At 36.4% G+C, this 26,733-nt stretch overlaps 3 protein-coding genes across 3 annotated transcripts; 1 reads left to right on the top strand and 2 right to left on the bottom strand.

Annotated features, from left to right (window-relative positions):
- Window positions 1-62: 62 nt before the first annotated feature.
- On the bottom strand, window positions 63-5,723 carry ATSRL1 (PRP38 family protein). The gene is made up of 5 exons (XM_086248506.1): window positions 5,607-5,723; window positions 5,089-5,386; window positions 4,903-4,983; window positions 2,443-2,514; window positions 63-1,178 (listed from the first exon to the last, which is right to left on the bottom strand). Exons 2-5 carry the CDS (start codon window positions 5,374-5,376, stop codon window positions 363-365), a joined length of 1,257 nt encoding a protein of 418 aa, XP_086104632.1. The 5' UTR covers window positions 5,377-5,386; window positions 5,607-5,723; the 3' UTR covers window positions 63-362.
- Window positions 5,724-10,241: 4,518 nt separating this feature from the next.
- Window positions 10,242-14,084, bottom strand: LOC147280579 (uncharacterized). The gene is made up of 9 exons (XM_086246347.1): window positions 13,808-14,084; window positions 12,949-13,391; window positions 12,686-12,909; window positions 12,473-12,555; window positions 12,042-12,130; window positions 11,853-11,926; window positions 11,660-11,710; window positions 11,405-11,481; window positions 10,242-11,329 (listed from the first exon to the last, which is right to left on the bottom strand). Exons 1-9 carry the CDS (start codon window positions 14,082-14,084, stop codon window positions 10,242-10,244), a joined length of 2,406 nt encoding a protein of 801 aa, XP_086102473.1.
- A 9,244-nt stretch (window positions 14,085-23,328) lies between these two features.
- LOC147280578 (protein FAR-RED IMPAIRED RESPONSE 1-like) lies at window positions 23,329-26,305 on the top strand. Its single transcript, XM_086247785.1, has 3 exons — window positions 23,329-23,505; window positions 23,959-24,494; window positions 25,848-26,305. Coding segments are annotated over exons 1-3 (750 nt in total). The 5' UTR covers window positions 23,329-23,504; the 3' UTR covers window positions 26,061-26,305.
- The last annotated feature ends 428 nt before the right edge of the window (window positions 26,306-26,733 follow it).

The raw sequence follows: 26,733 nt of genomic DNA, 5'->3' as shown, positions 1-26,733 counted from the left end.
ATTAAAAGTCAAGTCAAGTACTAGCATACTACTACAGCAAGTTAACTTCAAGACCCGAGACAAAAAGTTTGAAAGACTGAAGATAATTGTGAAAACTGTATCTCAGCATGTAATCGGTTATCTTAATGTTACAGACTCAACATATGCCCAATAATGAAGCATGTAAATAAATTGTAAAACTGAAATTCCGATTAAATGTCTAATATACATGAAGCACTGTGATATATCATCCATCAATCCATTTCCATGTCTTTGCAGACACAGACAGAAAGGAAACCTGAGGTAAGATTTTCTTCCTTTTTCTTTTTTAGCCAGAAGACTCAAATGACTCATCTGATAACAGATACAAGAGCCTCTTCATGCTATTTCCATCGAGAACCACCAAGTCTAATCACCTCTTCACCACCATTATCACTCCTGCGAATCCTATCCATCGTAGCATCCCCTTTTTGCTCACTTACATCACCATAAAGATCCCTAAGTTTTGCAAGATTGCTAGATGCAGATGTTCTATCCTTGCTCCCATCTCTTTGTGGGCTCAAATGATGTGTGGTGCCAGCTTGCAAGCTCCGACTTCTACTCCTGCTCCTACTGCGGCTCCGACTCCTACTCCTATGGGAATGTCTACCGCCATCACGGCTACTCTCATAATAGTCCCTTCGGCTTTCCCTCTCGGCATATTTTGACCTCCGATCATAATCAGAACTTCGTTCTCTATCCTTCTCTCGCTCCCTAACTCTATCCCTCTCTCGATCCCGCTCCCGATCCTTGTATCTTTCTCGATCCCGATCACCATCCCTGTCTCTTTCCCGATTTCGATCCCTGTCCCTTCCCCTATCTCTGTCCGTATGTTCTCTGTCAGAATACTCACGACTCTGGCTGCGACGGCTTCGTGGATCATCACTGTTGGGTTTGTCATAAGATGGTGGGGGTGGTAAGGTACGACGAACAGGTGATGAGTCCCTCGTCGAAGCACGATGTGGGGCACGTTGACCAAACGAGACTGAAAGTGCCGCTTTCACAGAAGGTGGGCGACGGGCAGTGTCATCAGATCCATGACGGGTCGCCTCCCCAGTAACACCTGAAAGTTTGGTGGAGAGTTTCAACCTCTCAAGATGAGCTGTAATCTGCCGCATCACAGGAACAGGGATGCGAGGGAAAAGGGTATCAAAGTAGTACTGCAATAGCACCATATACAATGTTAATTCACTTCAAAACAAAGGATAGCAATGGAAGTATTATGTGGGCAACAAAATAGTATTTATAGTGCTGCATGTTAAGCTCGATGTTGTTAAATAAGGTGCACCTTGCAGAATATGCCAAAAATTATCAAATATGATCAGTAACAAAAGCTATTATATATGTACATGTAATATGTCATCATGAAGCCTATCAAACTGCAGCTTCGAGCACAACAAATTAACAATTCGCTACCACTCTTGGACAGTTTCTATATGGTGAAACTCAAATTGGGAAGAAATGCTATTGCTTTTTCACGTTTTGAGTTTGGACCTTAAAACAGTAGCACTCTGAGACCATGCTTCAAAGCTCCAAGAAGAACATGTATTCAATCCTTAATCCCACTGTAATCTGAAACAGCACCTGTGATCGTAAAGGACTGCATTGGTGGAGCATTAGGTAGAACATTTGAAGGTATTGGCCCAGAAGCATCAAAAAGTATTTTTATATAATGATTTCAAGTTTGATGTGTGTGTAGGTGTGTATTAAAAGTAGATTATTTTTTCTTTTAGGATCGGATGTATTAAGAGTACATTGAAAGTAAATTCTTCTTTTGAATGGACTATAAACCCACCAATGATTTATAGTGCTCCAAACAACTTTAGCTGGTGATCTGACTTTCACAAGTTTGTCAACAACATTTGCAAGTAACTGTAGTGTAGTGTAACCTTTTTTTCCTTAAAAAATGTAGTATAACTTAATATCAAATTTAAAAAAAAATAATTGGTAAAAAAAACACATGAAACTTAATTCTTGGTTTAAATGAGGTTGCCACAGATTTAGGCTACACAGCTTGTTCTACCTTTCTACTATAAGGCGACATTGAATCTTAAATCACACCAGCCAACAGTAGATGCAAAATAAAGCATCAAAACTGGCGACATTCAGTACAACAGGCGTATTTGTGGACAAAGAGCTCCCAGTTGACCAGCTAAAGGACTATATTTTGAGTCTTCTTTTTTGGGTGGTTAAATGCTAGAATGTGTGTAGTAGAATTAAGTTCTCATACCACTGAGGCTTTGCTCTTTTTTTATTAGTACAAATGACTTAATTGATCCCAGAGAGAGAGGGAGAGAGAGAGAGAGAGAGAGAGAGAGAGAGAGAACAATACAAAGCAGGGATGGGGAGTAATAAGGGATACAGGATAGAATTCCCTAGACACCATAGCATTTGAAATATAAAGCATGCTTGAAGGCAACTAACCTGTCCAAGAAGCAAATCACGCACATATACGCCCATAGTGGTCATTCGTCCATTGGAACCAGGAGAAAATTCCTGAAACCAAAGTCAGCATAAAAATGAAGAACTCCAGAAGAATAGAATCAAATACTAATAAAACAATAAAATAAGAAAAAATAAAAAAGTGACTATAGCCATAGAAGTTGCATCAGTGGGAAATAAGAAACTAGAACTATAGACAGCTACAGAAAAAGTTGAAAGAGATGATAATTTACAGGAGAAATAGATTTAGAGCCATGATTGTAATTGGAGACCAAAAGTAATATACGAGAATAATAAAAGGTATTAGAAACAAAATCCCATAAGTAAAATTCCAAACAAATCCAGCAAACTTTCCAGATGATCATTGATGTTTATATGTTAAGAATATACACACAGAACTTGAGTAACAGGAGTAAGTTATTCAAAGAAAAGGGTGGCAACTCAAGTCGTGTCATGTTGAGATAGGAACATGAAGTTTAGTACCAACCAAAACAAAACCCCAGAAATTAAGTTTAGTTCAGCAAGGTAAACAAGAACAGTTCATTCACTGCCTCGCAGAACATGTCACACCGAACCTACTTAATTAATTTTGTCCTTCAACAAAAAAATAAAAGAAGAAGAAGAAGCTATAATCAGGCAGACAAAACAAAATCAATACAAAACAAAAAAAATCTTGTTGATTCAGTCAGGTCGAGCACTAAGATCCAAAAATATATGGTGCAAACACAGTTAAAGTCAACCAAAAGTCAATATTTTAGTTTTGAAATTCCCACTCCATGATGCACTCAACTGCAGATCCTATGGCAAACTCTCACCATTAATTGTTATCTTCTATCAATGTTGAGGACAGACATCTTGACCGCCTCTTTACTATTGCCATTTGCCACACGGCCCTTTCAGAAAGCATAAAATTGGCACCCCTCTCTTCCTGAAATGCCATGCTACTCAACTGCAGATCTTATGGTGAACTTATGTTCTATCAATGTTAAGGAGAGCCATCTCGACCCACTCTTTAATATTGCCACCCTCTCTTCTAGTGCAAGGAATTAAGCCCCTAAGTATTCTTACAACGCAATATTTAAGTTTAAACAAAAGCCAAGTCAAAGAATACGAAAAAGAGATTTTTAAAGCAATTATTTTCCAATCAGTAGGGTTCACACACTTATCAATAGGTATTGTAATAAAGCACTTTCATCCAACAGTTGATATGATACACGTCCTTTACTCACACGCTCTACACTTTTGTCTTATTAATCATAGGATTTTCATCCAATGGTTTAGACCATGGTAAGTGCTTTATTAAAAGTATTAACTTACAAGTGTCTGAATATTACTAATATTCTAATAATTGGTGGGGGGCGTAATTTCTTTTCCAACACCCTCTTTATATGGGTCAATCTATGCCAATAAATCACTATTAAAGTAACCAGCCCAAAACCTAAAGACAACAGGCACCTCAGGTGCAAGATATGCTGAATGTTGGTCAGGTTTGTTCAATGAAAGGGTCAGACAAACACATTTCTAGTTCAAAAGAACTTCACTAATACATACACCTAATCTGTATCTTTAGTACCTGGATCCAAATTTAAGAAAATTTTCTAGGTAGTGTTTGCTAGATTACATCACTTCATTTCAGCCAACGGCATAACAAAAGAATATTGAACTACTTCAGTAATTTAAAAAAGTGCCCGTGTCTAAATTTGTGAGTGAAACAAATTTAACACTTACACACAAAGCATCTGACAAAGGTACCTACTCCATGTAATAGCAACTCCGCCACTACCATAATTTCATGCCATGCAAATTGAGACACAGGTAAATGGTTAGTATGTTTTGTAAAAGCACAATCATTGGTATACAACAACCAATTAATGGCAGAGAGGTCCAAATACCTGAAAAAGGCTGGGCTTTGCAGCTTTAGAAATTTAAGAGTCAAAGGACTTTGACAAGGATTTTCATTAATTCATAAACCCTGAGAAATGCAATAATATCGTATGCATGCTTGCAAGGGTGTTCATTCATGCAGAATTGCACCGATAATCACTCAAAATTGAGATATGGTAGACAGTAAACATCAAATGAACCCAGTTTGTAGTAGACTACATATTATATTTACTTCAACACAAAGGAAGCATCTAACTTAAAGTGTAATTTTGAAATGAACTCTGAAAGTTGAAACCATCTACGAAGAAAAAGAAAAAGAAAAATGAGTAAACAGTTCAAATTAGCTTAATATTTCCAGCTTGTTTGACACACTTAATAAGAAATTTGCACACAGTAATAAGAAGCAACATTCCAGCGTAAAAGGCATACCATACCGTATGATGCAAAACAGCTCCATAGATACAATAAGAAAAGTTCAAATTCAAACAATAAAAATAACATCAGCTGTCTATTATTCAAGTCATAAAAGCAGTTAAAACTTAAAAGGGCTTCAAATACCTCATCATCTTTAATATAGGGTTCAACCCAAGTCCACAGAGTCTTCGGGTCTGCAGCATATCTCAAGTAGAGGAACCCAACCTGAATATAAGATCAAAACCATGATGATTAAGAAGCAGATAGCACATAACACACTAATTCGGAACATGGAAAACAGCACATATACAATGTTGGGTTAACATATACCGCTCTAATGTAAGGAGAATCGGGGTGCTTTAAGAGGCCGTGCATTTGCTTGGCGGTGAGTTTCATGGTGAAGAACTTGTAGAGCAGACAGAAGGCGGTGGAGGGGCCGCGGCAATTCCCGGTCATCCATGGCTCGACGTGATCTACTTGGTTGTAAATTTCATCAATGACTTCGTGGTACGTCTTCAACCGGTAAAGCTCTTTGAAGTAATCGGAAGACAGAATGTTCATACAAAGCACCTTCTCCAGCAACGAGTCAATGGGTTTCCCACACGTCTGTATCTCCATCCACGCCTACCTACACTTCCCACAATTCAAACATTCAATCATCATCCTCACCAATCTTTCGAATAAGCATACAATTTGTTACATTTGAAAAATAAAGAAAATAAAAGACTTGTAATTTAGTTTGGCTTCGAGGTTCTGAAGCCAGATCCGCAGAGAGGGATTAGGGTTAGGGTTTGGGTTAGGAACGAAAAAAGATTTTGGCGGAAATCTAGAGAGGAAGAGCGAGTTACCTAAGCGATGAACTGTCGGATCGGCGATCAGCTGCGCGCTTCAGACCCTCTTCGACTCTCTCTCTTTCTTCTTCTTCCTGAATCCCGACGACGAGGACCGAGGCCTATAGCTTTTCTTCTTATTATTCTTATCTCTTTTTCTATTTAATGATTTTATAAAAAAAATGCCAAAAACAAATGGGTAAACATTTTGGGTCGGACTTCGGGTTAGTTCAGACTTCAAAATGGGCTTGTTTTCCATAGGGTTGAGACTTGACAATGGGCTTTTTGGTTGTTTGATAAATAGGAAATTCTAAAAGGACCCCACTTAATTTCTACTTTTGAAACCCCACAATTTTTTGTTGTCAATTATTTCCTAGTTTGCCCCTAAATATAAAAAAATAAAAAATTCTAAGCCAAACCTAAACCCATACAGCCCACCCCACACCACCCTCCCCCACCCACCACCAACCTGTCGTTGTCGAACTTACTACTAGCCGGCACATCTCCCCTCACCCCTCGTCCCCTTTGTTTCTTGTTTGTGGGAAAACCCACATCTATCCGAACAACCAATCACGGCCCGACACGTGGCTGGTCAACACCCACCTCCGAGTTGACTCTCAGTGGTCAAACTTTGACCTCCACATCATCACAGATCAGCATTTCCTCTGCCAGCTCAGACCGAGTTTCTACACCGGGCCCACCATGTTCGGTCCGAGCCGAACCGATGATCTTCCAAGGGATCGAGTGTCCATCTTCCCACGATCATCCCGGTTCGGCTCGGCTCGGCACAGGAGATGGTCTCTTTTCGAGTTCTGGCGTCGACCAGTTAGGGCTCGGAAAGACCCCAATCTACTGGACCGGCTCGGTCTGGAATCCCATGTCTGATCCGACCATACATGGACTTCGTGTCTTCGCATAAGAACACGTGTTCGTATCGGCTCGGCTCGGCTCTCCGCCGCCATTCCCAGGAAGATCACGCTGGAACGAACCGCCACACTTAAATGCACCTGACACAAATCTTCTGACAGATAGAATGTCAGGCCTGCATCCATGACCACTGGGGCAGTCTGTCTGAACCTTCCAACCTTACAGTTAATGGGGCATTCAATGCAACATTAAATGCTGAGGAAGTAAGCAGCTGAACATGCAACTAGGTCTGGCCAGATGCGTGGGTCTCTGGCAACCATTCATTCACAATGCAGGTAACTTACTCATCAGGTTTTCCTTTGCTTATATATATCAACCCATATGTGCAAAACCAACACACTACGCATCCACCCAAAAACACTTATACAAAAACTCCCACTCACCAAAGAGCTTACTCAACTGGCTGAGAATAACCCAGAACATTTGCCTTGTTCTTCCTATTCTCCCAAGTTCATCCTCTGTTCTTCCTCATCCCCCATCAAACACCATCACTGATTTCATCATCGGAGCGTGTTTGGCTGGTACCACACCGGTCCATCTCCTTTGATCTTGTTTCTTTTGCAGGAAGATCTCAATCAACGTCCACTTCATCATCCAGCAAAGCATCTGATCAGCCAGATCAGCTGTTCTAAGTTGTTGCATCTACCTTACGAGAATTTGCATCAACATTTCTCTCTCTCTTTTTCCTTCTTCTCCTTTTAGATCAAATTACCTATTTATAAATAAAAATGTTAGGAAGACCATCTATCTGTACCATCTAATATACCATTTGTCTATTAGATGAGGCTCACTTGTATTGGTGAGTCTCACCTATATTAGAAAAATAGTACAAAGAAATGGTGTCCTTCACATTACCCATTTATAAAACAACCAAAAAGCCCATGCATTCTCAAGTCTCAACCCAATGGAAATCAAGCCTATTTTGAAGTCTGAACTAACCCAAAGTCCAACCCAAAATGTTTACCCATTTGTTGTATAGTTGTTTTATGTATACATTCATTTTTTTACCTTTAAATGTTATCCAGTTCACTCCCTACGTACAATTAATACAAATTTTTATTTTTAAATGATGTATAAATTTTCCACTATTATATGTAGTTGTACACACAACCATTATACTACAGACGAACTATTAGTAGTTGTTGGGATAATTTAGTTAAGAGACTATATAATTACCCCTCTGCATTCAAATTAGATTGAAATAAATAAATAACAAAAGATGAACTACTAAACTATACATGTGTACATGAGTACATCTCACTATTTTACTTATTAAAAATAAATAAATTGCCACAATATTTGTGAAATTTTTTTTCTCTGAATTTGAGTGCCCTTACTAAGACAATAACTTTGATACCAAAAAAATAAAAAGACTAAACTTATTAGATACATCGATTATATAATCAATATATATATATATATACACACCACGCATGGCAAGGAAGAAGATCAACTTGGGACATGGACTACCAATCAGTAGCAAGTAGCAACCAACACACTTAAAATTAATTAAATCTAAGGAATATATATATATATACATATATATATAATGTGTTTCGAGAGCGAGCTAGGTAGAGAGAGAGAGAGAGGTTTTGAACGGTGCATGGTCAAAGACTCAAAGGTCAAAAAGGTTTGAATCCCAAACAGAGTATTTGTTTATTTAATTAGTAATTATATACTACTAGGGTTTTGGGTTTCGATATAATTAATTAATTGAAAATTGAGATGAACGAAAACTCCAAGTCCAAGAAAGAGACGTAGAATGAGCATTCCTAGGAGTTGTTGGCTTATGGGAGGATTCTATTTCAGATAAGTAAGAGTCAGTCGCAGACACGCATGAGGCATGCATCGCCATTTGCAGATTTGCAGGCTAGGGTATAATAATAATAATTATTATTAATATATATTCATCAACAAATCAATCTCTCTCTCTCTCTCTCTCAAACTGAAAGACGACTACTGCATCTATCTGTTTGCTCGTTGCACCCTTATCCACGCAAGCAATTTGCAAGCGACCCCTTCCACTGATTGCTAATTCTCCACCCGGCCTCCATCAAGATTCAAAGAAGAGATTTTATTGCAGGTAGCTCAGGAAGTTAAATTAATTTAGACTTTAACTATTATTCTATTAATAATTAATTAAAGCTACAAACCTCCAACCCTATATCCATTAATGCCGGGGACCGCTTTTAATTTTCTCCCATGCTCCCACATAATGCTACAAGATAGTACTTGTACTAGACAACAAATGCTCTATATATACCATATATATGTACAATAACTCCAAATATTTCAATTGGAGGTATGTCAACACGTACAAGATATTTCTTTTTCTTTTTTTTGGCCATGAGTACAAGATATTTCTTTAATTAATAAGATACATACATATATAATTCTTATATATTCTTTGTAGTTACTAGTTAGATACTTAGATAGTTCCATATATATAATTAATATAATTAAGAGTAGAAGCTAATGAAGAATCCAAAGCTTAGATACATAATGAATGATGAGAAATACATGCATGTATATATGGACCCATCAAATTGCGAACCCAATAATTCTTCTTCCTCATGTTGACAAGGCACAAAAACCCAATGTAAAAGTCAAGTAGCATGAGACAATTCTATGAGAGAGAGAGAGAGAGAGAGAGAGAGAGAGAGAGAGAGTGAGTGTGTAGGAAGCAAAATATATTTGACGCAAGCTAAGTTTAATTAGCAGGCCAGTGGGGTGGAGGTTTGCTAATGGCAGTGGCCCAAAGCAAATTAACCTCAGTGGAAACTACTAACAATCGCTTTGGGCGACTGTCATTAATTAGCAAACCTCAGTGGGGTGTGGATAAGTTTGTGGGGCGAAAGGTATTCTTTCCAAGAGGGCACGGGTGCTCCGCTGATTTCTCCAATGCAATCCCAGTTCCCACAGGCAGCTTTTCTTTCTTGGCTCTCTCCTCAGTCCTCCCTCAAAATATATAATATTTTCCTCGATTTTCATGCCACTTATAAATTTGTTATTATTACTCCTTAGCCAGTTAGCCTAGCTAGGCTTAAGCTCTTCATTCTTGTACATGAGGAAGTTGAGCACTATAAAGTATGTTCATCAAATTTGTTTTATCTAATTATGTCACGTCAATGAATTGTAGCGAAACGTTACCATTTGACTACTAACAATTAATTAAGTAGAGATCAATTATATAGCTAAATATATGTATTTCAAGTTGAATTTGGTTACATAGATTGATTAAGACAGTACGTCAACAAAACAAAAATGGAAAAGAGTGCGTTATGCCCCATTCTTCGTATCATATATATGAAATTAATTGATATTGATCAATTTGTGATTCAAAATTACAAAGCTTGGTACGTACTGTTAATAAAATTAAGTACTTTCCGAGGATTCATTGGATTAATCTGAAGTTCCCAAAATTCATAGCAAATGATCGAGAAAGTACATGATCGATCTCACAAGCTATTTCTGAACTTCAGCTACCATGGATCCCTTGTAAAAAAAATAAAAATAAAAGGCCTATCTATCTTCCCTAACTGACTAAACTAGGTCATTTAGTGAGCAGAAGAGAAGGAGAATAAAATCAAAATTAGGAAATTAGTTTGATGTATACAACCTTTTCTTTCCCTAGCTAGAGCCTAGTACTAGTAGACCAATGATCCATCCCCCATCAATTTCCTTCATCGATCCAATTCATCGATCCAATTAGTGAATAGGATCGATCTATGTGTCATTCCAGACAGTGAAAGTAGTAGGAGGTCCATGAGCCTGCATACTAGTGTTAGAAGAGGACCTTGCAAGATGAGTTGGAACTGCTGTTGGCACCCAATTGTTATGATCATATGCACTGGCCTTCACCACTGATGATGATGATGACTGCTGTGGATTTAGATAATACAAGTTCCTTGCTGCTGCTGCATAAGCATTATCTGTTGATGAGGAGCCATACACATTATGATCATCTCGATCACCATCTCCAAAACTAGTAGCATTAATACCATTTCCAGCAGAATCTTGATTTTGGGTGCTGCTACTAATGCAATGATGATCATTATTAGCTATAAATGTTCCCCCCATGGCCGTAGGGATTATATAGCCTCCGCCGACGCCGCCACCACCACCACCGTATCCTGATCCTCCAGTAGTACTGCCAGCGCTATATTCCATAGAAGAAGTACCCGAATGATCCATTAATCCCATGAGGTTGAGGTTGTGCATAGCCGCTGGCTGAAAGAAATTGTGAGTACTTCCCAGCTGAAGTTGATGATGACGAAGATCATGATCATCCTGACTATGATGATCATGAATTAAGCTGCTTTGATTGGAATTGGTGGTGTCTTGCTCTTGCTTGCACCAAACCCTACTCTGCCCGCCATGCTGCCCATATGCGGCGGCTGCCGCAGATGAGTAGTGCATGCTAAAAGGCGGCTGTTGATGATGATGATGATGAGCAACTTGGTTAAATGCAAGAGTTGGCCACCCTGCAGCGTGGTACATTCCTGCAGCAGCAGCAGCATCACTACTACTCATCAGCTGTTGATGATGAGAATTAGCTGCTGTACTACTCATCATGTTAATGTCATGATCAACACTACTCGTAGTACTACTCATCATCATCTGATCATAATGAGGATGGTGAGTCGTCTGCTGCTCAACGTCTTTCAATCGCTTGGCAGCCCCAATGGGCAATGTGCTGCTCTCCAGGATCGACTTCACATCATATCTGCTCATGTCAAAATTTGTCACTGCATTCAGTCCTCGGAACTTTATCGCAGCAATGTCATACGCCTCTGCTGCTTCCTCTTGGGTACCTATATATATATACAAATCATATATGAATAATTAATTAATGCATTACGAAAAATAATAATAAAGATCCAACTTACTGAATGTTCCCAGGTACAGATCTTTGTTCCCTGCAACTCTTCCAATCCTTGCTTGCCATCTCCCATGCTGGTGGTGTCTGTTAAATAATTACAAAATGAATCAAATGAATTGCAACAAATTAATTGTACATAACAACATGCATTCATACAGCTCCTCTTACAACTTAAGATAGAAAAGAAAAAAGGAAAATTAACCCCAGAATAATATTCATTACTCTGTGCTATATATATAACATTGTACGAATGTATGTTTACCTTGTTACCCCTCGGTAAATGGATGCACCGCGAGAAAACCCACTACTCTTCCTGCACCAACATCCGATATGTACATATATGTAGTATATTGTTAGTACTTTCATGATGATAAAGGTACGTAGTTTGAGATCGAGATGATGATGATGATCGATGATGCCACTCCACATATATATATATATCATCAATTACATACCTTCGCAAAGATGCAACATACTCCTGTCTTGTCATGTCCTTCATTTCGTGTATCTCCGTCTCATAGTTACTGATCTGTAGATTAATCAAATTGTCCAAGTATATTCTCAGATAAACGAATTATAGGAAAAACGATCATAAGCTCACCGGGAATTAGTGAATCTTCTGTTTTATTTGTTGTGTAACTCACCGGGAAGTTGGTAGTGGTTGTGGTACCCCAATATTTCAATGCGGCTAGGTCATAAGCTCGAGCTGCCTTTTCTTCTTTGTCATAACCACCTACGGATGGATGGGAACAATATTAAATTGAGAAATCAGATCATATATAGAATAGCATATATAGGAAAACAAGGAAAATTTAAAATCTGAGAAAAAGGGAAATACTTTAGATTAGGACATAAAAAGAACACACTTAATTGCTTTAAAATGCACATACCCAAATAAACTGCAAGGAACGATTGAGATGGAAAAAGCCCCAGATCATGAAAATACACAAATGCACCCACAAAAGAAAAGCACGAAATTAGTTAGTGTGCAAAATCGATCTATATATGATGTATCTTTAATTAAATAAATATAAAGTGAAATTAAGAAACATATATAATCTACAATAGTACGTACCTTGCCTTCCCTTGCGAGTTTGTCCTTCCCTTCGACAACTATTATCCCATAGATGAGCTTCATATCTCCCTGTCCATCTGTGCCTGTACGTAGTAAAAATCAAATTAATTAAGCCCTAACCGGCCTAAATCAAATTACCCATTCATAAAATTACTGAAAGTAAATTACAAAATAAGAAAAATGAATTAATGAAGTAGATCATCAGTTAATTACCTGGTAACACCCCGGTATATAGAAGTCCTCTGTCCAAATGTATCAATGGACTTTCTGGGCACGGCGGCAGCCTCAATAGCAGCAGTCCCGGCAATGGTTGTTGTAGTGGTACTCCTCGGCTGCTTATTATCTGATGAACAAGTTTGATCTCCAGGTGTAGTAGCAGTAGCGCTAGTAGTTGCTGTTGCGTGTGACCCGGTACTCATTGAAAGCGATAGAGTACTCTGTGCACTCGTCTTGGTAGTCACATTATTTACATTCACTGAACCATCGCCATCGTTGTTCTTGTTGATCTCCATCTGCTTCTGCTGATCATGAGGCGGTGCTGCTGCTGCTGCGGGTTGATTCCTCAGCCAAGTCTTAATCATGGACAACCCAATGGAGCTGCCACCGCCATTATTATTTAAATTATTTGTTGTGGCGGACGTCTCTGATGGAAGCTGCAAGGAACAGCTGGAGAACATGTAGTCATGACTACTGGTGCTGTTATTGTATGCTGCAGTAGTACTAGTGTGGTGGTGATGATCATGATCTGCAAAAGAATGTCGGCCAAGGAAGTTTTCCAGCTTTGGTTGTTGTTGTTGTTGTTGTTGATCTTCAAGGTTGTGGCTACTGCATGAACTTCCCATCAGCATAGACAGCTCTGAAGTACTGCTCTTGTAGTTGCTATCCTCTGAGTTCATGCCTAAACCCTTCATACTCCAATCTGCTCCATCATTTCAAATATTAATTGCTCATCCCCAACAAAAAAAAAAAAAAAAAAAAAAAAAAGAAGAAAAGTAATTTGGTTGTTATTCATGCCAAAAAAAGAAAATTAGAAAAAATATTTTAACAATACTTTTAGATTTTACTACTTGATCTTATGTAAAGTACTTGAAAAAGCAAGAATCAATATATGCTTATTTTGTTAGGGTTTGCGATATATACTTAATTTGAGAAGCTGACATATATATATATATATATATATATGTACTTTTCTGATCGAGAACAAACTTAGGGTTTTCATTACGAGTACTATTTGAAAGAAAAAGATATTTTTTAAAATTTGGAGTGAAAAAAAGAAGAAGAGGGAGTAGTAGTAGTAGTAGTGTTAGTTTGTGGTGAAGTGAGAAATTAGCAAACCTTGGGAGTGGTTGATGTTGCGGTTGAAGGCTTCAAGTATGCCAAAAGAAGAAGGGAGGTGGTTGAGAGAAGGTGGATGAGCAGTGGAGACGTCAGAAGTGAGATCAAAGCAGTCGCCTCCGGAGACATCGGTGCCGGAGATTTCATCGGAGTTGAAGGCAAGGCGATGAGAGACTACAGTGGCCTGATGATGATGATGATCTTGGTCAGTAGCCTCTGATGGAGGAAGCTGTTCTTGAGGCGAAAGAGAGAAACCCAACCAGTTCATGGAACCCATAAATATTAATTAAGAGTAGTAATTGCAGCTTGCTAGCTAGCTAGTTGGGTGTGAAGATATATATATATATATATATATATATATATATATATATATGGTCAACAAAAGGGAGAGAGAAAGAGTAGATCGAGCGAGTGATTATAAGTTTAGTCCATGCATGAAGTTGAACAAGTGAAAATGAAATACAGAGAATCCATTTCCATGGGTATATTGCAAGTGAAGGAAGAAGAGGAAAGGTCAAAAACTTGCAGACTATAATTGAAAATGAATGAGAATCATTTCTTCCAAAGCAAAATATCCATATATATATATATTATATGAGGATTATTAATTTATAACTCTCTCTCTCTCTCCCTCTCCCCCAGTTCACACGCACAAATCATAAAATGGGGCGCCTACTCTTATATATTCAAGGGCACTTGGATTTTTAAACTCATAGTTACTCAAGATTAACGACAATAGGACATGATGGGGGACGGTGAGGGGTGATACCGTAACTTTCCCCCTAAAAACAAAAAACAAAAATCAGGTGCCCATATCACTATATATAGAAGGGGTTAATAAATCATTCTCTGTGTATATATATCTAGATTTTATTTTTGATTATCTGTATATATCCAGATTGCTTGCTAAAGTACTGCCTGACAAACAATAATAATAATTAAAAGGTACACGAGCAGATATATTTTATATATAAGGAAATTAATCAAGTAATTTTGAACGAAGGCAGGCCGTTGTACGTAGTCTACTATATACGTACATAGGTACTATGTAATTGTATAAATTAAGTTAATTAAATAAAACCCTGCCCTTAATTTGGGTATTAATTAATTCAATCTAAAAATAGGAATGCAATTCATAAAGTAGTACGTGGAGCTAGCTTAATTATCTTGGTACGTTTAAAGGTGTTATTTTAATTAATTAATTAGAGAGACTATGAGCCGAGGGTAACACATGGGTCATATATAAGACTCGTAAACCCATGAAGTACATGTGCTATTTCGTAATCTTAAAACAAACTTATTAATATATATATATATATGTACCCTCTAATTCCTCTAGCATGCCGGCCTCTTGCTTTTCATGAGTTTTTTCCTTTTCCCCTGCCTAATGGGACTTCAAACATAATATATATCTTCTTTTTTTGTCAATAAGCATAATATATATCTTCTTCTTTTTTTGTCGATAAGCATAATATATATGATATATCATATATCTTACCTTAATAAAAGAAAATCCAAGCTACCTATTATATATTCCAACTCTCTCTCTCTCTCTCTCTCTCTCTCCTCTCTCATGTGATGAGTAATGAGTCTAATGACTGATGTTAAGTAAAGTGGTTGCATGCCGTGAAACGAAACACCTGTAGGAGAAATTGATATAATAATATACATCTGACAAAGTGTGAGAAAAAACCGAGAGACTCTTCAATGGCCATGCGCCATACAAGATTTAGTGAAAAAACCCACACGCAGCCCCTCTCCACACCCATTTATTGATGCCCACTTGGACATTAGTCTTTTCATGTCAGATCATCAGATGACTCAGATGTATGTGTTATTGTGTTATGTGTATTACTATTATCACACTCATCTCTCCCTCCAGGCTCCAACTTCAATAGTTCAATTCCATCGGTTCTCCTTTTTCTTTAGTCTCTGACTCTGCCTACAAACCAAACAAATACCCATAACTTTCTCACATTCCATCACTCCATATCACATTATTTAACTATTATCCCCTCGTCCTAATCATCAATCTGCTCCCCCGCTACAAACGGGAGTCTCTGATCACACACACACTCTCTCCCTCTCTCTCTCTGACATCTGAATATATATCTAATAATATATATATGACAATGAACAATAATTCATATATGCATGACTGACTGACACTTTTTTTACAATGAAAGAGAAATCTAGCTAGGCACAGCCAGGGGTGGAATCCTAAACTTATAAGCATTGTACAATATGGTATTATTTATATAATATATAATACTAAAACAAATAATTAATTATATAATGAATATATAAAACAAAATATATAGCAGAGATGGGCCGGGTTTGCAGCTTGCACCCCAATATGAGGACATTAACCCTTGTCTTCGGGGTCTTTGATGATCATGAGTAAGTTTATAACTTCACTCTCTCTTTTAAGTTTTACTAGTTTATTTTGAAACTTGAAAGGGACAGATTGGAAGAAAATCTAACTCCAACTCCTTCACTCCTCTCTATTTTAATTAAAGCTAAAGCTTTCAAATGGAAATGGAATTCATTGATCTCAGAATCTCAGATACACGGCCCTTTTCACCTTTCACTGCAGCTTTTTGTCAACTCAACTACATGCATGCCTCTTTTTAATTTCTACTCAATACTCATTAATTAATTTCATTATTTTTTTTTTCATCTGTATGTATCTAGACCATAATCAAATATATATTCTTATAAATTTACAAATTAATTTTACCTATCTTTTTGATCCATTTGTAAAGGTTGCACCTTCACTAATTATTAGGAAGAACAAATTCAAACTCTGACTCAACTTTCAGTGTGGATCGAGTAAATGTTGAGAGAGATAATACTAAACCCTTAATTAGATTCGTGTTAATGTTGATACTACTTATAAAATTACATGTTGAAAATTTGAAGTCTTATATTACAATATATATATATATTAAGTACATATCAATAATCCGTTAAAAATTGATGCAATTAAAAGTTCCACTTAATGCATTATCTCTCGATTAATTAGGTGTGAAATCGATAACACATATATGACATAGATCCATAAATATGTTGAGAGTTTCCATATTAAAAAGACAAAGTCTTAAGTAATAGTTTATAAAAATTTTGAATCTCCGTTTCCATGACTAATTGATTTTTAATTTACATGCGTAAAGTTCTTTCGTATATCGTATCAGAGATATGTACATTAGTATTTTACACATGTGTGTATACATATAATTTAAATCAAATTTGTAATAGCTGGTCTCAATATATATGGGTGGGTAGAGAGAGAGAGAGAGAGAGAGAGAGAGGAAAAAGGAGACAAGGGAAGAGAAAATAAATAAAGGGGGGGGTGGAGCCGTGGAGGTGGTGCAGAAAGGAAGGGAGAGAAGAGAGAGATTCATCTCGAAGGCTTCAAAAAACACCTCCCTAGCTCCCTGTAAGTTTGACCGTCAAGGAAGGAAGGAATCAAAGGCGGTAAAACACATCACATGGCCCTCCAGCCATTTCTTTATTAAGTTCTTATTTAACAATTATTTATCAAAGCCTGTTGCCACTGTAAAAATTAACATAAATTAATGCATGCTCTCGGTAATATAATCATAATCATGCCCAACCTTACCCCGGTCCTCTTCTTAGACAGAGAAGATTAATTAAAAGCAAATTCTAGAGAGATATCGACACAAACACACACACACACGCACAGATAGAAACTATGACTTTTTGACCCAGTCCAGTGAACATCTTTAATTAGGGTTCGCAGCAACATAATGACTAACCCTAGCTACCTCCGCTCCATCATGATATTCTTAATGGCTTTCAAATTTCACCGTCCTTTAATTTGTTTGAATTTTCTGGTAGCTCCCCTCCCATGACCCAATATTGACCCATGAGTGAATAATTATATATATAATATTATTGCTCAAGTACTACTATTATATAGCTAGCTAGCTACAGACATGAGATACACATGGCAGCCCTATTTGGGGTGGCAATATGCCAATATCAACACATGGCTTTCATTCACCGGTTATTTAGTAGCTACTACTCCTTTTTGGATGCCTCCATGGTCCACAATCCACAATCCACATGCAAATTAATTCAAATAAAGAATAATTAAATATATTATGTACGTGTACAATGTTGATACTTAATACATGCAAGTGTTTAATTAAATTTGTAAGATTAATTTGTTTGTTTGTTTTTTTGTTAGCAAGATTTGTTGCCCGTACCATATTATACTAGCTAGCTATTCCATACAGATTTATTTTTTTGCACGCATATGCTTTAGCTTATCGAAGAATGAAGAGGCTGGAAATGGAGAGATTTTTTTATTTAACCGATACACCATCACGTGGTGTAATAAGTATATGTGAAGGTGAATACTATTAATATTATACTCTACAAGAGATAAATATGCCGTCCAACAATATTTTTACACTTTGGATTGGTTACAAGACGGAACGGTATATCGGTTACACAAAAAAAATTCTCCTGAAAATGAGATATTTAAGCAGTAGGGTCGGATCGAGCTGCGTGTAGGATTGTACGTAGGGGTTACAACAGAAAATACTTAATTGTGTGTAATTTCATGAGTGAAATATATAGTGCAGATAAAGCAGCAATGCAGCTTGGGCTATTGCCTATTGGTGAAATGCTTGGGCTGCTTATATATATGCGCGCAATATTATTTGACTGGAGTTCATGCACGTACAAATTAAGAAGCAGCTTATATAAGCATACATGATACATGGGCGGGCCCAATATGAGCAACAGTGGGCCAAGTTTCCCTTATCTCTCCTATATATATATATATATATACTACGCCCTACGGGAGGAAAAGAATATCGTATATCATATATTGTTTTATATATATATATATATAGAGGGTTGCTATTTGCACACCCTTAAATTTCTTTTTGCACATCCTTTCAAAAAAAAAAAAAAAAAAACTCAAGGGAAAAGACCATTTGGCCCTCCCCTCACCCACACACCCCCATCCCCATCTCCCCCCCTCCTCCGTACACACCCCATCTTCCCATCTCCATTTTTTTTTTCTTCTTCAACGTCGAAGCCCACCCCCCACCCTCCACCTTCCTCTCTCTCTCTCTCTCTCTTCTCTCACCCAAGCAGACAACAAAAAAAAAATAAAAATTTGCAGTGGGTTCGGCGGACCAGTGCCGAACCCGGTGGTTTCGTTCGACAGGTACTCGCCGAATAGAATAGGATTGTTCGGTGGGTACCTACCGAACGAAACCACCGGGTTCGGCACTGGTCCACCGAACCCGCTCCAAATTTTTTTTTTGTTTTGGTTTTCTTCTCCGGCGAGCTGGGTAGGTTAGGTGGTCGGCGTGGTCTTGGCGGCTCTGCATGCATGTGTGCAAGTTGGGTGGGGGGAGGAGCGAGGGAGGGGGTGGGTTGTGTATGGAAGTTTGTGGTCTGTGGGGGTGGGCTGTGGGGGTGTGGCAGGGGGAGGGGAGGGCGATGGCAGAGGGAAGAAGAGAAATGGAAGGAGAAAAAGGAAAGGAGAGGGGGAGAGAGAGAAGAGAAGGGAAGGGTTGAGCCGCCGGCAAGCCCGCCGGCGACCTTGCCGGTGGTGGGGGTGGCTGAGGGAGGTGTCGGGGTGGGGTGTGTGTTGTCTGGGTTTTGGGAGGGGTGTGTATAAGTTGGGATATTTTGGTAATTGGGAGGGGTGTGTATATGAGAAATGTTAATTGTGGGAGGAGTGTGGGGGTGTGAAGTGAGAAAAAGTGAGGAAAGGGTGTGCAAAAAGAAATTTAAGGGTGTGCAAATAGCAGCACTCTATATATATATATATATATATGTGCGCTGATAGGCTACAGTACTAATTAATTAATTAATTACAATTATTTTAAAATTTTAATAGCGAAAGAGTGTATGTGAGGATACATGCATTCATTTAAGAGATAATTAGACTCGGTTATTTTAGAAAATTAATTTTTAGATGGAGACAAAATGTGTTTTAAAATTTATAAGAAATTTTTTTAAATTTATAATAATTTATAAGAAAATCTTTTTAATTTATAATAAATTTTTTTAAATTTATAAGAAAATCATTTTAATTCATAATAAAATTTTTTCCCTATTTGAAGGGTATTTCCCCTCTTAGAGTGTAGAATGAGCTTTGTAGAGGCTGTATATTAGGTTAAAATCTTAAAATTAAAACCTAATATAAAACTGTTAAAAAAGAAAAATAAAAAGACTTAATTAAAAACTCTAAATCACTATCAATCTTAATTTAAAAAAAAAAACTCATAAAATAGACTTGGCTCTAAACCTCTCTTCATTTAATACGCATGCATTTACACAGTAGCTAGGTAAGGTGGGAGACCTTGCGGTCATTAAGTGACTGTCTATCAGAAACTAGTTACATATATGCAAAAATGAAGTTGCATTTACTTACTTTTCCAACAGATGGAATATTACTCAATATTAATTAGCTGCCTGTCAATTATTGGGAACAATATGATAATTATATATATATAAACCCCAAAATAGGACTTTCTTAATTAATAAAAAATTAAAGAAGTGTTGATTAAGATTTAGGCACGAGGGTTCTGGTAGTGTTGGTTATAGATGTAGCTAGCTAGGTGCGTAGGTCATATGATTCATATATATTGATATATAGGTGGGTGACAAATAGACAGACAGAGAGACAAGCAGCTGGTAACAAGCAGGAGAAAATAGCGGAGTGATTTATTTGTGTGTTCATGTAATTAGATGTAGCTGGGGTTCAGGTAGGTAGGTAGGTAGCTTGGTAGTTTGGAAATTAAGTGAACAATATAGTGAGTACGTGTCAAATAATGGAATTTACATCAGCGTAAAATATGGTACAACGTTTGATAGTGGCCAACCATTATTGCATTATTTATGTATATATATTAGAGGCCTGGGATGCTGGTGGGAACAATATTGAATCCATTCAACTTTCAACTTATTTCAATTCTAATCCATTATCCATTTAGGGTATATTTGGTACATCGTATTAGGCTCTGGATAGGAATAAATAATCTATGTCAGTTGTTTGGTATCCACTTGTATTATTTAATTACCTGACTATGTAAACCAGACTGGGCTTTTAATACTCTCCTTACCTGACTAACTAATACAACACACACACCTAGGATTAGATAATACACGCTTAAATTGAGAAAACAAAAACACGCTGAAAATCAACAGAACAGACGTTATTTTCATCTTCTTCTCCCTAGGGTTTTCTCTGCTATCTTCTCCACAGGTTCTTCTCTTCACTTTTCTCCAGGTATCCATCTCTCACTCTGTCTCTCTCTCTCTCTCTCATACTTTCTCCAATATGCTTCTTCTCTGTTCTTCTCTTTGTTTATATATTTCCTCTTCTATGTATGATGTCTAATTATCTCTTCTTATTTTTTCTTTTAAATTTATTCAATAGATTATTTTATTACATTTTTTTGGAAATTAGGTTATGATTTGTTCTTGAATAAAGATGTGCTTATATACTATGTAAAACGTATGATCCTAAGTTCTACAATTATGAGAATGAATTTCCTCATGTCCTCTTGTCCTATAGATCTTGGCAAAAACAAAAGAAAAAAAAATCTTGGTTGTATGAATCTTGCCAAAAATAATTTGTGTCATATGAATTTTAATTTTTACTAAGTTATCAAAGAATTAAAAAAATAGTTTGATCCGCTGCTATCCGACAGAGCACCAAACGCCTGATAATATTATGGATAAACAGTCAGTACTCTCCGAAATAGATTAATACTATCCGACAGAAATTAGTCAATACAGTCCGACGTACCAAACGAGCCCTTATCCTATTCACTCTCGTCACTTTATTTAATTATAACATTAAATATTTGACGTACCATAGATACTTCTTTAATTTGATGGTGTTTAATTACAAGCCTCACTCGTAATGGGCCGGACATACAGAGGTGGTGAACACTGAACGGTGCAGGCAGGTGGGCAATCCACAGAGAGCGCGATATGGTTTACCTGGTCCTGGGAATTTGTGCCTCATTTTGGACCTGGGCTGGGCCATCATTTGAAGCCATAGCTGCACCATCTTTCTTTTCTTTTTTTTGGAAAACCAAGCAGAAATAAGCCCGGACCTAGCCTAGTAACACCAATTTTTATCCATACTTTTTAATAGCAAATTACATTTAAATCAATATAATATTTCAATATTACATAATAGTCAATGTAAATTTTATTTTCCCATAAAGGTTAATGAGTTTTGAAATTATATTTCATTGTAGTCACTAAACCCAATCCACTTGATAATGTCATGTATTTTAGTGCATTAAAAAATATCAATTTGCCCATCTTTTTTTCATTCCTTATGAACGTAAAATTATAACATTGTACTTAATTTAGTTTAAGGTATAAAAATGACGTGCATGATATATAAATGAGGTTTAGAGTTTAGAGTTTAAAAATAGAGTTTTGAAGCTATTTGCCCAAAACTCGAAAACTAAATCCTAAGCTGTTTTGCTGCATAGCAATCAAATATAAATCTAAATTAGAATAATAATATATGTTTATTAATCTATTGTAATTTTTTCATTTTGGTCAATAATGACTAAAATAAAATTATGAAAAAGTGCATTGATTAAAATTTAATTGTGCAAAGTTTTATTGATTTATTTTAATTAGCCCTACTTTTAATTACTAATATTACTGTCATATGACATGTTATCTCTACAGTAGGCCCATAATTGAATAAATAATATATTATCATATTATTTGAGATTTTTAAAGCTGAGATAATAGTTAGTGCTCTTAGTACTATTTTTTTTTTTTAAATATTAGGAAGAAGGGCAAGAGGCCAGCGACTCTCGTGGAATTTTCAAACAGTTTGGAGGCCTAGTAACTTTATTTATTTATTTTATTTGGAAAAAGTAAATTCAAATTTAAGATTTTTTCAACATTATAAAGAAAAATATCACTAAATTAATAGCTAGTTAATAACCCTTAATAGATCTATTTCAATGTAGTTAAAAATTTCATATTTTAGAATCTTTATAATATAATGTGTTTGTGATGTTCTGTTTTGGTATGAAAAAAAATATATCTTTTATGAGAAGAAGGAAAGAGAGAGGAAAATAAGATAGTTTATTGCCTCATACTACTAAACCATTAATATATTTAATAAGAAAGACATTAAGGTACTAATTTAATCTAAAGGACAATTCATTTGCATAAAATGCATACATTAGTGTAAATTATACTGTTGAGTACTCGACCAATGTATAAGCATTTATTGCTCGATTTTCTTCTGGATTATTTACTTGAATCTTAATATTTGTGGGGCTTATTAAGTTTTTTTAACTGTGTTTTAAAGGATTTATCGGTTGGAGATTTAAATTTTGTCATGAAAATTAATAATGCAACTGGTTGTCCAGAGTAAGAAAATTAGTTGAAATGTTTTTAAGGTAAAGGCGTAAAGCACCCAAAAGAAAAACTTTCATTCGGCTTTCAACCCGTTTGGGTCGGGTCAGAAAACCTGTTTGGTCCGTGTTACCCTATTAATCGCCCATCTTTCCACTCTGAAGTTTTGTATCCAGACCTATTTGGTTTCTCTTGCACTTTTCCCTGTAACCAAACATAACATACCTCCGATTCTGTCGGTGGGTTCAAGTGGTTTTGGTGGCTGTATGCTCTTCTGGGCCAGCTTGAGAACCAATGAATCAGTAAGTTCTCTTTTCAGAGATTTCTTAATCAGAACGAAGAACCTATTTTCGGTTGATTTATGGAGTTTCCTCGTGGTTTCTAATATGAATTGTATAGTGTTTTATTTTTAAGTATTATTATTATTATTATTGTTTCATATTGTGTACATGCCTCACACACACACACACACACACACACATGTGTGTGCACATATATTTGTCCATTTGAGTGTGAGAATGTGAATGCAAGCCATCAAGATGAAATATGCTGATTTCTTGAACCTAGTGTAATCCATTTGACCATTTTGTTGCTTGATTCGAGCTGACAATAAATGACAACATTTCATCTCCAATTGACAAGGGATTTTCTTGTATTACCTCGCTTTTGTTGATTTTTTTCTTGGTACAAACTTTTGTTAATGTCATTTTGAATCTAAAGAGAGAAGTAATGGCTCAAAGTTAATGCTTTTGCAGTGGATTCTGTAATTGATACGAAGGCTCAAACTGGGGTGTTAGATAATTCAGCAGATGTTCAGCTTAGATTAAATAATGAGGGTGCAACTCTAGGAAATTCGGTAGAGGAGGTTTCTGGTCTTGGACAAATTGAGGAAGCGGGTCAGAATCCTTCAAGAGTGGAGCAAAATGCAGTTGAAGGAGATGAACCATGTGTTGGTCAGGAATTCGAGTCAGAAGCAGCTGCACATGCATTTTATAATGCCTATGCATTGAGAATAGGTTTTAGAACACGTGTGAACGATCTATCTCGTTCTAGGGTTGATGGGTCTATCATTGCGCGAACACTGGTGTGCAACAAAGAGGGTTACCGAGTGGCTGATAAGCGTGATAGGAAGAGTATGAGACCTCGGCCCCCCACTAGGGTTGGATGCAAGGCAATGGTTTCAATAAAGAAACTGAGTATTGGGAAGTGGGTGGTTGCAAAACTTGTGAAGGAGCATACCCATCCACTGACTCCCGGGAAGAGTCAAAAGATATTGAATGATCAATCTCCAGTAAGTTCTCCCTGTTAGTGGCTTTGTACTTGTTCATTTATTTTTTCAGTGTAGTGTTTGTTAATGCTATTTTGAATTGTGTATATCTATAAATTAGGTTATTGGATACATGTCCTCTTGAAATGCTTGTTAGCCAGCTTAAGTTCCCAATTTTGATGCTCATGAACTTGTCTACCTTCGACAATATCGTCATCAGAGTATTGACCATTCAATTTAGTGTGAGACCCATGAGAAACTCTTTCTTATTTGAAAATTGTTTATTCATATATGTTGTGCAACTATAGTGAAAACTTGGTTTTTTCCTTGATATTTAAATCCCAACAACACACTCACTAATTCTCATGTCATTGTGTTTTGCCTCTGGATAAGTCTTGTGTTTGAGGTAATAAGGTTGTGATTATTAAAATTCTGAGATCGATTAGTGTCTTGCTGGAAGTGTTTTAGGTAGAAACAAACTAATTAATTTCACAACTAACTGGTTCTGAGAAATATGCTATGTTAACTCTGTAAGTGAGATGTGCAGTTGAAAATGTTAGCCTGTTTTTGACCTTTCTCTTATGTTTGCCACCTTAGTCATTTATTGACCTGTGAAAGATGTTATTATTTGGAGTATCATCACAATACATCTGCCCTTAATTAGTCCTTCACAACAATATGTGTGAGTTTGTCAGTGTGCATATTCAGATGTTCTTACTTTTATTGAGGCTTAGAAATTGGGACTACTGTCCTCTCTTCCTCATATTTCGGCTAAGACAAGCTGATTATATTTATTTGCCTATGGGATATAATATAATGTTTTGACTGCTTTTTGGAGTTTCCAGAAGGAAAAAGAAACATTATGGCGTTACTTTTTTTTTGTATTCTCACTTCTTTAGTCTATACCATGGTATAAGTTGGCCCTTGCTCTGAATTTGAATGAATATTGAATGCATACATGGTGCTTTGTTATATTCTTTTAATGCATAGAGAATGGTTGCTTACAACAATTTCAGGGAAAAGAGTACATTTTTACAATTGTTTCAATTATGTCAATCTAGTCTCTCAATCTTTGAATAATAATCCAATGGATGCATGTCTTTCTTTGATCAACTCAAATGTGTAATGGACACTTTTATCCTAGTGTCAAATTTAAGTTAAGTGACTTTAAGGAAGCCTTTTGTGAAGAAAGAAATGAAAAGTAAAAAGACCATGATAGAGGGAGAGAAATTGAAGTAATTTGCCACTTCTTGTTTAAACCAATTTTATGAAGATCAACTTATTTGCAGGTTCTGATTCTTGAGCTCTATTTTAATTATTTTCGTTTCTATTAAATTATAAATAATCATGCATATGCATGGTATTGATTACTTGCAGGATGAACAGATGAAAATCAAAGAATTAACTCAACAGCTGCTGGTTGAGAGAAAGCGGTCTGCTTCATATAGAAAAATCATAGACCTCCTATTTAATCACATTGAAGAGCACACTCAACATCTCTCACAAAAGATCCAGCGCATAACTGATAATCTTAAAGAGATTGCATCATCTGAACCAAAAGGAAAAGACCGTCAAAATCTCATCCGCTAGTATGCATCTGTGTCTGCGCGCTTTTTCATTTTTATAATGTATTATTGTAAAATTTGTAAATTATCTCATTTGCTTTCGGCTTTTGCAGTTGATTGTTGTGTTACTTATCGATGCTTCTAGTTATAGATTATAATTGTACCATGGATGAATAGAATATTATCTCATATAATTAATGTTGGTACAAATTAAGAGATCTATGCAATTGAAATTGAAATTGAATTATGTAAGATATGATTTTCAGTGCAGTTGGCTAAGTGCATTCTATCAAGAATGGAACCTAAAACATTAACGATTGTGATTGCTTTAAATGTCCTCACGGAAAATTATTATAGTGACTATTTTTTTCTTCTAATTTTCTTTTATTTTTTAATTCTCTCAAATGAGAAGAGTTCTTATCTATAATATCATGAAATCTACGTGGATATCCACATAAAGAGTCGGAAAAAAGAAATTAATTAAAACTCTAATATGCTTAATCAACAATTTATGTGTTTGCCAAAAAAAAAAAGAGAAAAATGCACAAATGGTTTACAAACTATATCATTTTTCTCAAATTAGTCAACTAATTAATTTTTGTATCACATTGGTCTATTAATTCTATTTTGCGGCCCAACTTGGTCCATTCCGTCTATTTTGTGCCAACTTCCGTTAATTCTGGCCATGTGACTCACAC

The sequence above is a fragment of the Dryas octopetala genome, chromosome 6 (genome assembly GCF_963921425.1).
Source record: "Dryas octopetala chromosome 6, drDryOcto1.1, whole genome shotgun sequence".
In the NCBI taxonomy this organism is placed as follows: Eukaryota; Viridiplantae; Streptophyta; class Magnoliopsida; order Rosales; family Rosaceae; genus Dryas; species Dryas octopetala.
This window is presented reverse-complemented; position numbering and strand designations above follow the sequence as displayed.